Here is a 12,898-nt window from a genome sequence, read left to right on the forward strand (position 1 = left end):
CAAATATATAATTTTTAAAAGGGGGGATGGGCCGGGGTGCAGTGGCTCACGCCTGCCCTCCTAGCTGCTCGGGAGGCTGAGATCTGAGGATCACAGCTCGAAACCAGCCTGGGCAGAGAAGTCCCCATGAGACTCTTACCTCCAGCGAACCACTCAAAAACCCAAAGTGGCGCCGGGGCTCAAAGTGGTAGAGTGCTAGCTCAGGGACAGCGCCCAGGCCCTGAGTTCAAGCCCCACGACCCACAGAAAGGAAAGGGATGGGAAACCAGATCCCCAAACTGAGCCCTGTGAGCCCCGCGGGTGCCCCCACCCCGCCTGGCTGATGGCTCCGGGCGCGGTGGTCACGGCCGTCCTCTGTCGGCGCAGTCGGGCAAGCTGGACGCGTTCCTGGTGCTGGAGCAGCTGCGCTGCAATGGCGTGCTGGAGGGCATCCGCATCTGCCGCCAGGGCTTCCCCAACAGGATTGTCTTCCAGGAGTTCCGCCAGCGGTAGGTGACCCAGGCCGGGGCCGGGCGCCGAGGGCCGGGGCCGGGCGCCGAGGGCCGGGGCAGGCCCCGCAGCATCGCCGGGGTGCTGGGGTGACTGCTGTCCTCTATTCCAAGCTATGAGATCCTGGCAGCCAACGCCATCCCCAAAGGCTTCATGGATGGGAAACAGGCCTGCATTCTCATGGTAAGCCTGGTCCTGGCCTTCCCCCTCCCTCCCCTCCCCCCCCACCCTCCCCTGGCCATCCAGCCCCAGCCCTCACTGCCCTCCGGGGTGGGAGACGCCTCACTAGCCACCACAGGGCCCAGCTGGACAGACACGGGAGCTCTCCTCCCGCCCGCCCGCCCTCCCTCCCCGCAGATCAAAGCCCTGGAGCTCGACCCCAACCTGTACAGGATCGGGCAGAGCAAGATCTTCTTCCGCACCGGCGTCCTGGCCCACCTGGAGGAGGAGCGGGACCTGAAGATCACCGACGTCATCATGGCCTTCCAGGCCATGTGTCGGGGCTACCTGGCCAGAAAGTAAAGATGGCCGCCCCCCCCCCCCCGGGATGGTCAGGGGTGGATCTGGGGAGCTCTGGGTTCTCACGGTAGACTCCGCTTGCTGGCTTCCATGACTCAGCCCTCCCCTGGCCCGCTTCCCACCTCCAGCGTCACTGACGCCCTTCTATTCTTGAAGTGGCCAAGATGGCGGCCGCCAAGATGGCAGCCAAGGCCAAGATGGCATCCATGGCCAAGATGGCAGCCAAGGCCAAGAGAGATGGCAGCCGTCACCATGCTATGCTTTCTCCCACCAAGTCACCCTTGCGTGGCCGAGTGCTGGCTTGGTTGGAGATTTCTCAAAGCCAACCAAGAGGAGAATGGATGTGTCAGGAAGGGACTCCCATAGGGCAGAGGCAGGCTGGGTTGGTGTCCTGGGGGTGCTGGTGTGGCCGTGAGTCTGGGGTCCCCCTGGATCATTGAGAAAGGCAGTGAAGCTCGTGCCGATGCTCAAGAGAGCGCCGGGTGGGAGGGGTGTGTAGGGAGGTCCCACATGGCCGGGGTGGGGTGGGGGGGACAGTGAGGCCCAGGGGAGGCCCGTCCCTGGAGGCCGCCTCCCTCCCCGCAGGGCCTTCACCAAGCGGCAGCAGCAGCTGACGGCCATGAGGGTGATCCAGCGGAACTGCGCGGCCTACCTCAAGCTGCGCAACTGGCAATGGTGGAGGCTCTTCACCAAGGTGGGCGCTCACCCCTCTCCCCAGAGGCCGCCCACCCCAGCCCCCCGGCGTGCCCCCGCCCCGCTGGCCCTGCGGCGGCGCTGGCGATGGTCTATCAGAGGCCCTGAGTGGGCTCAGGGGCCACATCCGGCCCGCCCCTTCCACGCCTTCCCCTGGGGACACTGGCTCGGCCTTTCTCTCCCAGCCGCCCTCGGCTCCCGTGCGCCCCGCCCTGTGCCAGGCGCTGGGAATGCAGCTGTGACTTTGTGAATGTCCCAGCTGACCAGGAGGCCTGCCCAGGGCCAGCCAGGCACAGACACAGATAGATACGCCCAGGCCATGAAGGGGCCCACTTTGTGGAAATGTCCACCTTTTTGACCCCACATCTGAAAATCGATACTAAGAAAACCACCTGACTATGCCGGCACCAGTGGCTTACTCCCATAATCCTAGCTACTCAGGAGGCCGTGATCTGTGGATCATGGTTCAAAGCCAGCCCGGGCAGGAAAATCCATGAGATTCCTATCTCCAATTAATCACACAAAAAGCCTGAAGTAGCGCTGTGGCTCCAGTGGTTGAGCGCCCGCCTTGAGGGAAAGGAGCTCTCGGGCACAGTGGCCAGGCCCTGAGTTCAAGCCCCAGGACTGGCCAAAACAACAACAAAAAAACCATACACATAAAAAGCAAAAGGTAAGAATGGTGACCAGTAGGCCCAGGCCCGGCCCCGGCCCGCACAGATGACCGCAGGAGAGCCTCTCGGCGCCGCTCCTGTTTGGGCATATGTGTCGTGGTTTGCCCTGTGCACATGACTGGACACATGGCGACCTCTCTGGTCCTTCACCCTTGGAGGCCGGCCGCACCCTTCACTCTGGCTGCGAGCCAGTGAATCCCGTGGGCGCTGGGGCTGCGTGTGAGCAGAGCGTGTCCGCGTCCGCGTGCAGGTGAAGCCGCTGCTGCAGGTGACGCGGCAGGAGGAGGAGATGCAGGCCAAGGAGGACGAGCTGCAGAAGACCAAGGAGCGCCAGCAGAAGGCGGAGAGCGAGCTCAAGGAGCTGGAGCAGAAGCACACGCAGGTGTGGCGGGCGTGGCTGGGACTACAGGGTGGCGGCCGAATAACAGGCCACAGACAGAAGAGGGGGGCCTCTCACCGGCTCTCTCCCACCCACCCCCCTGCAGCTGGCCGAGGAGAAGAACCTACTTCAGGAGCAGCTGCAGGCGGAGACGGAGCTGTACGCCGAGGCAGAGGAGATGCGGGTGCGGCTGGCGGCCAAGAAGCAGGAGCTGGAGGAGATCCTGCACGAGATGGAGGCCCGCCTGGAGGAAGAGGAGGACCGGGGCCAGCAGCTGCAGGCCGAGAGGAAGAAGATGGCGCAGCAGATGCTAGTAAGGCCGCCCAGGGAAGGAGCGAGCCCTGGTCGCCTCAGCTCGCTCTGCGCTCTGTGTGCGGGCCCTCATGCGTCAGCTAGTGCTGTGTAACAAAACAGCCCGAATGGAAATAACACTTAGCTGACCTAATGAGAGCTTGGGAAAGCTTAGCTGGGTGGCGTTGGCTCAGGGTGGCATGCACTCCTGCTGAGAGGCTGCTGGGGTGCCTCAGGGCCAGGTGGCAGGCTGAACCCCCTCCTCTCCCAGAACCGCCACGGCGCCGATTATCCTACTTTACAGATGAGACCGAGAATGCCACTAAGCGACCGTTGAGAGGGAGACGGCGGGGACTGGGGTCCCTGGTCCTGGTGTTTGTGGGTATCTGAATTCACCTGGGGTTTCTCTCCCCGCCCCACCCCCCAGGACCTGGAGGAGCAGCTGGAGGAGGAGGAGGCCGCCCGGCAGAAGCTGCAGCTGGAGAAGGTCACGGCCGAGGCCAAGATCAAGAAGTTGGAGGACGACATCCTGGTCATGGACGACCAGAACAACAAACTCTCCAAGGTGGGCTTTCTGTGGGGCACCCCCCCCACCCCTGGGCCGGGCCCCGAGTGACGCTCAGGGAGGGCGGTGTGCAGATAGGCCTCACCGAGGGGCAGGCTGGGATCTCCCACTGGCCCTCACCACGGCCCCGGGGTTCTGAAGATGTTTGGGCTTGGGGAGGAGGGGAGGCCTCGAAGGGAGGCTTTCCTGGAGGAGGCTGGCATCTCAGCCGAGGAAGAACAGAGACATGGGAATATAAGAGCAGAGTCATCTTGACTGTGCAAAGGCCCCGGGGCAGAGACATGCTGGCGTGGGGTAGCACTGGAAAGACCGTCCCTTGAGCGGAGGGAGCGGGAGGAACAAGAGGACAAAGGGCCGGCGGGACAAGACACTTCTCTGGCGTTTCAGACGCTGCGAGCCTTTGTCCATTCAGGTAGAAGTCATTACACATACATAGAAAGCGCCAACACTGCTGCTTCCTGTCCCCCTCTCCACTCCCCATAAACACAGGAGCGGAAGCTTCTGGAAGAAAGGATCAGCGACTTGACTACCAACCTCGCGGAGGAGGAAGAGAAGGCCAAGAACCTCACGAAACTGAAGAACAAGCACGAGTCCATGATCTCGGAACTGGAGGGTGAGCCGGGGCTCCGCAGGCAGTCCCAGGCACCCAGGAGGCTGAGAAGTAGAGGATCCGGGGTGGAGGCCACAGGGCCAGCGGAGTCGGGTGGGGTGGGGTCTGTGGATCAGGGTGGGTCAGGCACTGGGGCCGGGCCGGGCGGCACCCGCATCCCCCCTGCCTGCCTGCGTCCCCCATGCCTGCTTACTGCCCCCCCCCGCCCCCCCACGTCCTGACGGGCCCGCCGGCCGTGTTGCAGTGCGGCTGAAGAAGGAGGAGAAGAGCCGGCAGGAGCTGGAGAAGCTGAAGCGGAAGCTGGAGGGCGACGCCAGTGACTTCCACGAGCAGATCGCAGAGCTGCAGGCGCAGATCGCGGAGCTCAGGGCGCAGCTGGCCAAGAAGGAGGAGGAGCTGCAGGCCGCGCTGGCCAGGTACGGCGGGGGCGCCGCGGGCAGAGCTGCAACCCCACCCCACCCTCCCACCCCCCACCCCATCCTCCCATCATTCATCATCCATCATCCCAGTTGATGGGGCCGGGGCCTGTCCACCGGCCAGTCTTGCTCTTTCTGTCTTGCTGCTGTCCACTCCCCGGTACAGTGCCCACCTGGCCCCATTCATGCCCGTGCCAGCTCTCTCCCGTGTGAGGAGGGCTCAGGCCTCTGCCTTCTGCCTTTGGCCATTCCACCATCCAGTTACCACCCCTCTGGACAGGGTGCCACGCTCTCCCCCCCTCAAAGGGCCTGGCATGGAAGGCCGGGGTGTGGCCTCTAGAGAGAAGGGAGGAAGCCCAGAGCACTATCTTAGTCACAAAGCATCATGAGGGGCCGGGGCGTGGCTCGCTGGGCGCACACAGGGCCCTGGGTTCAATCCTCACCCTGCCAAAAACGTATGTGAGGGAAAGTGTGTGTTTGTGTTTGCATGTGCATACATGTGCCAATACTGGGCACTATCCTTTAGTGTTTTTGCTCTACCCCTTGAGCCACAGCTCCACTTCTGGCTTTGTTTTTTCTGGTTAATTGGAGATAAGAGCCTCGTGGACTTTTCTTCCTGGCTGGCTTTGAACCGTGATTCTCAGATCTCAGCCTCTGGTAGCTAGGATAATGGGTGCAAGCCACCAAACTCTGGGCCTGGGCACTGGCCCTCAGCTCTTCAGCTCAAGGCGAGCGCTCTACCACTTGAGCCACAGCACCACTTTCCGGTTTTCTGGTGGTTCACTGAAGAATCTCAAGGACTTTCCTGCCTGGGCTGGCTTTGACCCGTGATCCTCAGATCTCAGCTAGGATGACAGGCGTGAGCCACTGGTGCCCGGCTTTTTTTTTCTTTTTCTTTTGAGACAGGGTATCACTGTGTAGTCCAGGCTGGCGTGGAAGATCCTCCTGCCTCAGCCTCCCGAGTGCTGGGATTACAGGCATGCACAACCACTCCCACTGCGACCTGCTCTTACCACTCTTGGCCCTTTTGTTCCACATGAAGCTGCTCCCCCCCTCCCCCGCCCCATGTCCTGGGGATGTGTATGAGATGTTGCCCCTACCCCTGAGATCTTAGCCCTGTTCCCTGCCCCCGCTTCCCGGCAGGCTAGACGACGAAATTGCACAGAAGAACAACGCTCTGAAGAAGATCCGGGAGCTGGAAGGCCACATCTCAGACCTACAGGAGGACCTAGACTCGGAGCGCGCGGCACGGAACAAGGCCGAGAAGCAGAAGCGAGACCTGGGCGAGGAGCTGGAGGCCCTCAAGACGGAGCTGGAGGACACGCTGGACAGCACAGCCACCCAGCAGGAACTCAGGTGCGGGTCCGGCGCGAGCCCCCACAATGGCTGTGGCTGGGCGGGGGAAGAGGCACTCGGCTCTGGATCCTGGGTTCAGCCTGAGTGTCACCCCCTGGTTTCTTGTCATCAAGGGCCAAGCGAGAGCAGGAAGTGACGGTGCTGAAGAAGGCTCTGGACGAGGAGACGCGGTCCCACGAGGCGCAGGTGCAGGAGATGAGGCAGAAGCACACGCAGGCGGTGGAGGAGCTCACCGAGCAGCTGGAGCAGTTCAAGAGGGTATGTGGTGGGCGAGTGCCCTGCCTGGAGGGGCCTGAGACCTCCCCTTCGAGAATGCACCCAAGCCCGACATGCTGTCACACCCCAAACTTGGCGTGCACATGTGGAAAATTCCACGCCTGCTCCCATGTGATGCGTCAGTCAGGTGCACTGAAGAGAGTTGGGTACAGTAGCACCTGCCTGTAGTCCCAGCCACTTGGGTCGTGGTGATCAGGAGCCTCCTAGAGTTCACGGAAAGCCTGGGCAAAAAAAGTAGCCAAGATTTCATCTCCGCTAGTAAAAAGCTAGGTGTAGTGGTGCGTGCCTCTGCCATCCCGGCGACTGGCAAAGGGCAAATGGGAGGATCACAGTCCTGGCCTGGCCTTGGCGTGGTGACTCCCACATTCCCACAGTGCGGCCTGGGGTCCCTTTTGGGGGTCTGGGACACCCCCCCTGTGGAGATAGCCCCCACTTGAGCCACAACCCCGATTCGTAGTTGGGACTTGTGATGGGGTCTCCAGGCTGGCCTCTGCCTGGCGGGTAGCTGGGGTTCCAGGGGTGCCCCACCATGCCCAGTGACCTGACCGCTGGTGCCTGGCTTGGTTTGGACCCGAGGAGACGGGGTGGCAGTTTGTCAGCCCGTGCATTTGGAGAACAGCACCCCAGAAGTGTTGTCCGGGGGCGTGTGTGTGTGTGTGTGTGCCCCAGCTGCAGAGCCGGGCAGCACAGCCCTAGGGAGGAGCAGAGGGGGGAAGGGAAGGAAGGCCGCCAACCTCCCCCCCCCCATGTGCTGCCCCAGGCCAAGGCGAATCTGGACAAGAGCAAGCAGACGCTGGAGAAGGAGAACGCGGACCTGGCCGGGGAGCTGCGGGTCCTGGGCCAGGCCAAGCAGGAGGTGGAGCACAAGCGCAAGAAGCTGGAGGTGCAGCTGCAGGAGCTGCAGTCCAAGTGCAGCGACGGGGAGCGCGCCCGGGCCGAGCTCAGCGACAAGGCCCACAAGCTGCAGGTGAGCGCCCCCTAGCGGCGGCCGCCCTTCCCGTTCCGTCCAGCCCTGGAACCACCCATCGGCCTGCCCGCTCCCGTCCCGCCTGACACGCGCTGTCCCGGCCCTCGGAGGCGGAGGCCGGCCAGGCGGGCGACGCCTGCCTAACTCATCACCTGACGTGCGGTTACTCTGGAAGGGGAAGGCGTGTAATGTCCGTGGGACGCGGGAGCCTGGGAGCGTAAAGGGAAGAATCTGCCGGGCAGAGGGCAGCCTGCGCCGCAGGTGCAGTGGTCAGAGACGGCTGCTGGAGATGAAGCAGCGGGTTGCGAGGGAAAACATGGGGGGGGGGGCCATGGCTGCATAAGGAACGGCCTTCGAGCCCCACGATCGGGTGATGGGAAGCCAGCGGAGGGGTTCGAGCTGAGGTCTGTCTTACTGGGGTTCCACCTGCCTGGCCTGATGTTCTCAGCATACCACCCCGTGCTTGGCATGTGTGTAGTGGAAGCGCAGGGCCAGGAAGGAAGGAAGGAGGGAAGGAGGGAAGGAAGGAGGGAAGGAAGGAAGGAAGGAAGGAGGGAAGGAAGGAAGGAAGGAGGGAGGGAAGGAAGGAAGGAAGGAAGGAAGGAAGGAAGGAAGGAAGGAAGGAGGGATCTTCGCGCTTGCAGTGAGCAGATGGTGGAGGTTTATTACCCACCATCACTCACAGCCTTGCCGCAAATGTGTGTCGGGGGCCGGGGCGGGGCCGCTGTGCAGCAGAGGCTCTGGCGTCTTAGGCTGTGGTGTGCGGGTGAAAGGGCATCTGCGAGTCCCTCACATGATCCTCTGCACAGCGTCTCAGCACAAGGCTCAGCCCCACTGCTGGGATGCAGGCCCAGTCAATCCAGCTGGGGCTCACAGTGCAGCAAAGGGGGTGTGTGTGACAGGGCACCATCCCCCGGGGGCTGGCGTCCTCTCCCACCCCGGCCCCCGCAGGTGCTGTCCTATGAAGGCGCAGAGGGCTTGTCTGGCGTGGTGAGGGCCTTGCTCTAGACGCTTCCGCTCACGGGGTCTCCCTCACCCTCAGAATGAAGTAGAGAGCGTCACGAGCCTGCTCAACGAGGCGGAGGGCAAGGCCATCAAGCTGGCCAAGGACGTGGCCTCCCTAGGGTCCCAGCTGCAGGACACGCAGGTGAGCTGCTCCGCATCCTCGGGGTGGGGTGGGGGGTGGGCAGGTCCCGGGGCCCCGGCTGGGGCGGTTCCCCAGAACCTCCGCGTCGGCCCCCCACAGGAGCTGCTCCAAGAAGAAACGCGCCAGAAGCTCAACGTGTCCACTAAGCTGCGGCAGCTGGAGGATGAGCGCAACAGCTTGCAGGAGCAGCTGGACGAGGAGACCGAGGCCAGGCAGAACCTGGAGCGCCACGTGTCCTCGCTGAACGTGCAGGTGCGCCCCCTGCTGGCGGGACCCCGCGATGACTGCGCCCGTCTCCGGTCCTCCCCCTGGGTGAGCTGGGAGGGGGCGGGGCGGGTCTCCACCCTCACCCCCACTGGGCCTCTCCCTCCCCTCTCAGCTCTCGGACTCCAAGAAGAAGCTGCAGGACCTGGCCAGCACCGTGGAGGCCATGGAGGAGGGCAAGAAGCGCTTCCAGAAGGAGATCGAGGGCCTCACGCAGCAGTACGAGGAGAAGGCGGCGGCTTACGACAAACTGGAAAAAACCAAGAACAGACTTCAGCAGGAGCTGGACGACCTGGCGGTGGACCTGGACAACCAGCGGCAGCTGGTGTCCAACCTGGAGAAGAAGCAGAAGAAGTTTGACCAGGTGGGAGCTCAGGCCGGGGGGGGGGGGGAGGGCTGCATTCCACCCCATGGCAACACCCCTAGACTTTTCTAGACCCCAGCGCCACGGGGGCCCCAGCAAACCACTGCCACCTTAGTTTCTCACCCCAGGAGGAAGGGAGGCAGCAGGTCACACTCAAAGCCGACGGCCTCTAGCCTGCGTTTCCCTGGCCGTTCATTATGTTACATCTCAAGCCCAGCTAAGTAGAACCAGCACAGGGGAAGCCTCGAGCAGCGGCCACCTGACCCCACCATGGACAGAACTCCATGCCCGCCCGGGAGGCAGAGCCCCAGCTAGCCACATGGTTTTATCTTGTGGGTGCATTTCCCTCCCTCCACATCTCAACGTGAGGGACTGACTAGAGTTCAAGAGCTCCTTTGGTAGGCAGGTGTGGTAGGTAGTGTATGCCTGTAATCCCAACACTCACGCCGGAGGCTGAGGCATGAGGGTTGGAGTTGGAGGCCGGTTTGGTTTCCGGTGAATGTTTGTCACAGACGGTAACGGTACTGGGAGGCGGGGATGTGGCCGGGCACCCCTGAGGCCTCTGTGCGTCGTGTTGCAGTTGTTAGCCGAGGAGAAGAACATCTCCTCCAAATACGCGGATGAGAGGGACCGAGCGGAGGCCGAAGCCAGGGAGAAGGAAACCAAGGCCCTGTCCCTGGCCCGGGCCCTCGAGGAGGCCCTGGAGGCCAAGGAGGAGCTGGAGAGGACCAACAAAATGCTCAAGGCCGAGATGGAAGACCTGGTCAGCTCCAAGGACGACGTGGGCAAGAACGTAAGTCGCTGGCCGGCGGGTGGAAGCTGCCGGGCCTCCGTTCGGGGGGACGAGGCCTCACGCTGCGGGGGGCCGGGGGGCGCCCACAGGTGCACGAGCTGGAGAAGTCCAAGCGCGCCCTGGAGACGCAGATGGAGGAGATGCGGACGCAGCTGGAGGAGCTGGAGGACGAGCTGCAGGCCACGGAGGACGCCAAGCTGCGGCTGGAGGTCAACATGCAGGCCCTCAAGGGCCAGTTCGAGCGGGACCTGCAGGCGCGGGACGAGCAGAACGAGGAGAAGCGGCGGCAGCTGCAGCGACAGGTGAGCGCGCCGGCCCTGGCACCCCTCCCCCGGCCGGGGCTCCGTGGAGATCTCCCCCGTGGGCGGCTCAGGGCGGCCCGGCAGCTCTGCCCGTTCCCCCGCTCAGCTGCACGAGTTGGAGACGGAGCTGGAAGACGAGCGGAAACAGCGCACCCTGGCGGCGGCGGCCAGGAAGAAGCTGGAGGGCGACCTGAAGGACCTGGAGCTGCAGGCCGACTCGGCCATCAAGGGGCGGGAGGAGGCCATCAAGCAGCTCCGCAAACTGCAGGTGCGTGGCCCGCGGTGGGCGGATGGATGCGGGGCGGCCTCGATCCCAGGCGCCACAGGCAGGGCTCTGCGCGCTCAGGCCCGCCCCAGGTTGGATGGTGACTTTCCAGCCGTGTGGCCGTGGGCGGGTGCCACGGTCAGGCACTGGTGGTGGTGGTGGCGGCCGGGCGGAGGACTGGGCCGCGTAAGGACCCCGTGGCGTGTCGCCGTGTGTCCCGCGCAGGCTCAAATGAAGGACTTCCAGCGAGAGCTGGAGGACGCGCGGGCCTCCAGGGACGAGATCTTCGCCACAGCCAAGGAGAACGAGAAGAAGGCCAAGAGCCTGGAGGCCGACCTCATGCAGCTCCAGGAGGTAGCGCACCCCCAAATGCCAAGGTCCCCCCCGGAGCAGGCCAAGGGGGGAGGAGCCTCCCCAGAGCCTTCCTGAGCCCAGGGGACCTGCATGTCAAGGTCTCTAGAGACTGCAGGGGGGGGATGCAGAGTGGGGGTGTCGGGGCCCCCCTCCATGGGGCACAGCCAGCCGTCTCCTCCGCCACAGGACCTGGCGGCGGCCGAGCGCGCGCGGAAGCAGGCTGACCTGGAGAAGGAGGAGCTGGCCGAGGAGCTGGCCAGCAGCCTATCTGGAAGGTATGGGGGGCGCAGGGGACCGGGCGACAGCTCGTGGGGTGCACGTGAACCCCAGGTGGGTGCTGATGGCCGACCGAGCTCCCTCACCAGGCGTAGGGACAGACCCCCGGTGAGGGACGGGTCACCAGGCGTAGGGACAGACCCCTGGTGAGGCACGGGCCTGCTTGGAGGCGTGGCCACTCCCATTCACTCCGAATAAGTAGTTTGGGGGCGGGAGAGGAGCTGGTCCCGCTCGGTCCTGGGCTCCTCTTGCTAGCGGGGACCTTGGGTGAGGCGTCTGAGCCTCTCTCCAATTGGAGGAGGCAGGGCGTCCAGCGGTGGGGGGGGGGGGACCAAGCTGGCCGCGTCCCCCAGGAACACGCTGCAGGATGAGAAGCGCCGCCTGGAGGCCCGGATCGCACAGCTGGAGGAGGAGCTGGAGGAGGAGCAGGGCAACATGGAGGCCATGAGCGACCGCGTCCGCAAGGCCACCCAGCAGGTGACGCCTCCGGCCTGGGAGGCGGCGTCCTGGCTCTGTCCTGGCTCTGTCCTGTGGCCAGCTCTGGGAGGAGGGGGGAGGCTGTGGCCAGCTCTGGGAGGAGGGGGGAGGCCTGAAGTTAGAGACGCAGGGCCTTGGCATGCTCCCTCCCCTGTTCCTCGCTCCCTCCTAAGCAAGAATGGCACAGTCAGTGAACGGTCACGGAAGCCAGGTGTGGTAGTACACCCCTGTAATCCCAGCTAACCCAGGAGGTGGAGACAGGACGATTGTGAGTTCGATGCCAGTCTGGGCAAAGGGCACGGCGTGGGCGTTTCTGAAGAGCTGAGATCCCAGCGCAGGCAGCCACAGGAGAGGGAGGAGGCTGAGGCGCCCGGCCCTCTGTGACTGCCCCTCGCGCCCCCCACGCAGGCTGAGCAGCTCAACAACGAACTGGCCACGGAGCGCAGCGCGGCCCAGAAGAACGAGAGCGCGCGGCAGCAGCTGGAGCGGCAGAACAAGGAGCTGCGCGGGAAGCTGCAGGAGATGGAGGGCGCCGTCAAGTCCAAGTTCAAGTCCACCATCGCCGCACTGGAGGCCAAGGTGGCGCAGCTGGAGGAGCAGGTGGAGCAGGAGGCCAGGTGAGCCGTGTGTGGCCCTCGGGGCTTTGTTCCCGCCACCCAGCACACGCACACCGTCACACACACCCATGACCGGCACACTGCAAGCAGCTGACCTGGGTATATTTTTTTGCAAGCCTAAGCAACAGTTCTGGAGACCCTATGTCACATACAAGCTGGACCTGGTGGTGCCTACCACGACCCGGGAGGTAGAGATAGGAGGATCACAAGCCAAGGCCAGTGGGGTCAAAGAGTAAGGCACTGTCTTATTGAATAAAACACACTAGCAAGAAGATCGGGGCTTGGCTCAGGTGGCGGAGCTCTGACCTACCAAGTGTTAGTCCCCAGTACTGAAAAAAAAATGTATTATGTTTGCTTCAGTGGCTTCACATTTTCATCCTTTCAAAAATAAAGCCCGTAGCCGGTGTTATGCCACAGGCACACACCTGTAGTTCTAGCTCCTCAGGAACCTGAGATCTGAGGATCACAGTTCAAAGCCAGCCCGGGCAGGAAATTCCATGGGACTCTCATCTCCCATGAACCACCAGAAAAACGAAAGTGGGACTGTGGCTCAAAATGGTGGAGTGCTAGCTAACCTTCAGCGAGAATGCTCAGGGCCCAGCACAGGTCCTGAGGTCAGGCCGCACAACCGACAAAAACAAAACACAAATGATAAAAGATACAGTGCTAGGAACGTCCAGGTTGGAACTAAAGGAAGATCAGAGAAAATAAGAATATACAATTTTACACAGAACCAGGTCCCAGATCATAGAATAGACTGTCTGCTGGATGAACTCATACAGTCACTGAAGGACTATGCTCATTATG

At 63.1% G+C, this 12,898-nt stretch overlaps 1 protein-coding gene across 4 annotated transcripts in view; it reads left to right on the forward strand.

Moving 5' to 3' along the window:
- LOC138825603 (myosin-11) overlaps positions 1-12,898 on the forward strand; it is a 56,529-nt gene that overhangs the window by 37,261 nt on the left and 6,370 nt on the right. For all 4 annotated transcript variants that reach the window (XM_070020280.1, XM_070020281.1, XM_070020282.1 and 1 more), the window contains 22 exons: positions 367-488; positions 603-672; positions 847-1,007; positions 1,594-1,702; positions 2,623-2,754; positions 2,858-3,064; positions 3,470-3,607; positions 4,097-4,220; positions 4,462-4,633; positions 5,777-5,989; positions 6,103-6,247; positions 7,026-7,232; positions 8,275-8,379; positions 8,479-8,631; positions 8,759-9,007; positions 9,588-9,800; positions 9,890-10,102; positions 10,209-10,370; positions 10,593-10,721; positions 10,908-10,996; positions 11,351-11,474; positions 11,883-12,091. In XM_070020280.1, coding sequence (XP_069876381.1) covers positions 367-488; positions 603-672; positions 847-1,007; positions 1,594-1,702; positions 2,623-2,754; positions 2,858-3,064; positions 3,470-3,607; positions 4,097-4,220; positions 4,462-4,633; positions 5,777-5,989; positions 6,103-6,247; positions 7,026-7,232; positions 8,275-8,379; positions 8,479-8,631; positions 8,759-9,007; positions 9,588-9,800; positions 9,890-10,102; positions 10,209-10,370; positions 10,593-10,721; positions 10,908-10,996; positions 11,351-11,474; positions 11,883-12,091 — 3,446 coding nt within the window. The remainder of the gene's footprint in view (positions 1-366; positions 489-602; positions 673-846; positions 1,008-1,593; positions 1,703-2,622; positions 2,755-2,857; positions 3,065-3,469; positions 3,608-4,096; positions 4,221-4,461; positions 4,634-5,776; positions 5,990-6,102; positions 6,248-7,025; positions 7,233-8,274; positions 8,380-8,478; positions 8,632-8,758; positions 9,008-9,587; positions 9,801-9,889; positions 10,103-10,208; positions 10,371-10,592; positions 10,722-10,907; positions 10,997-11,350; positions 11,475-11,882; positions 12,092-12,898) is intronic.

Source organism: Dipodomys merriami, unplaced genomic scaffold (assembly GCF_024711535.1).
Source record: "Dipodomys merriami isolate MVZ:Mamm:240054 unplaced genomic scaffold, mDipMer1.0.p SCAF_138, whole genome shotgun sequence".
NCBI lineage: Eukaryota > Metazoa > Chordata > Mammalia > Rodentia > Heteromyidae > Dipodomys > Dipodomys merriami.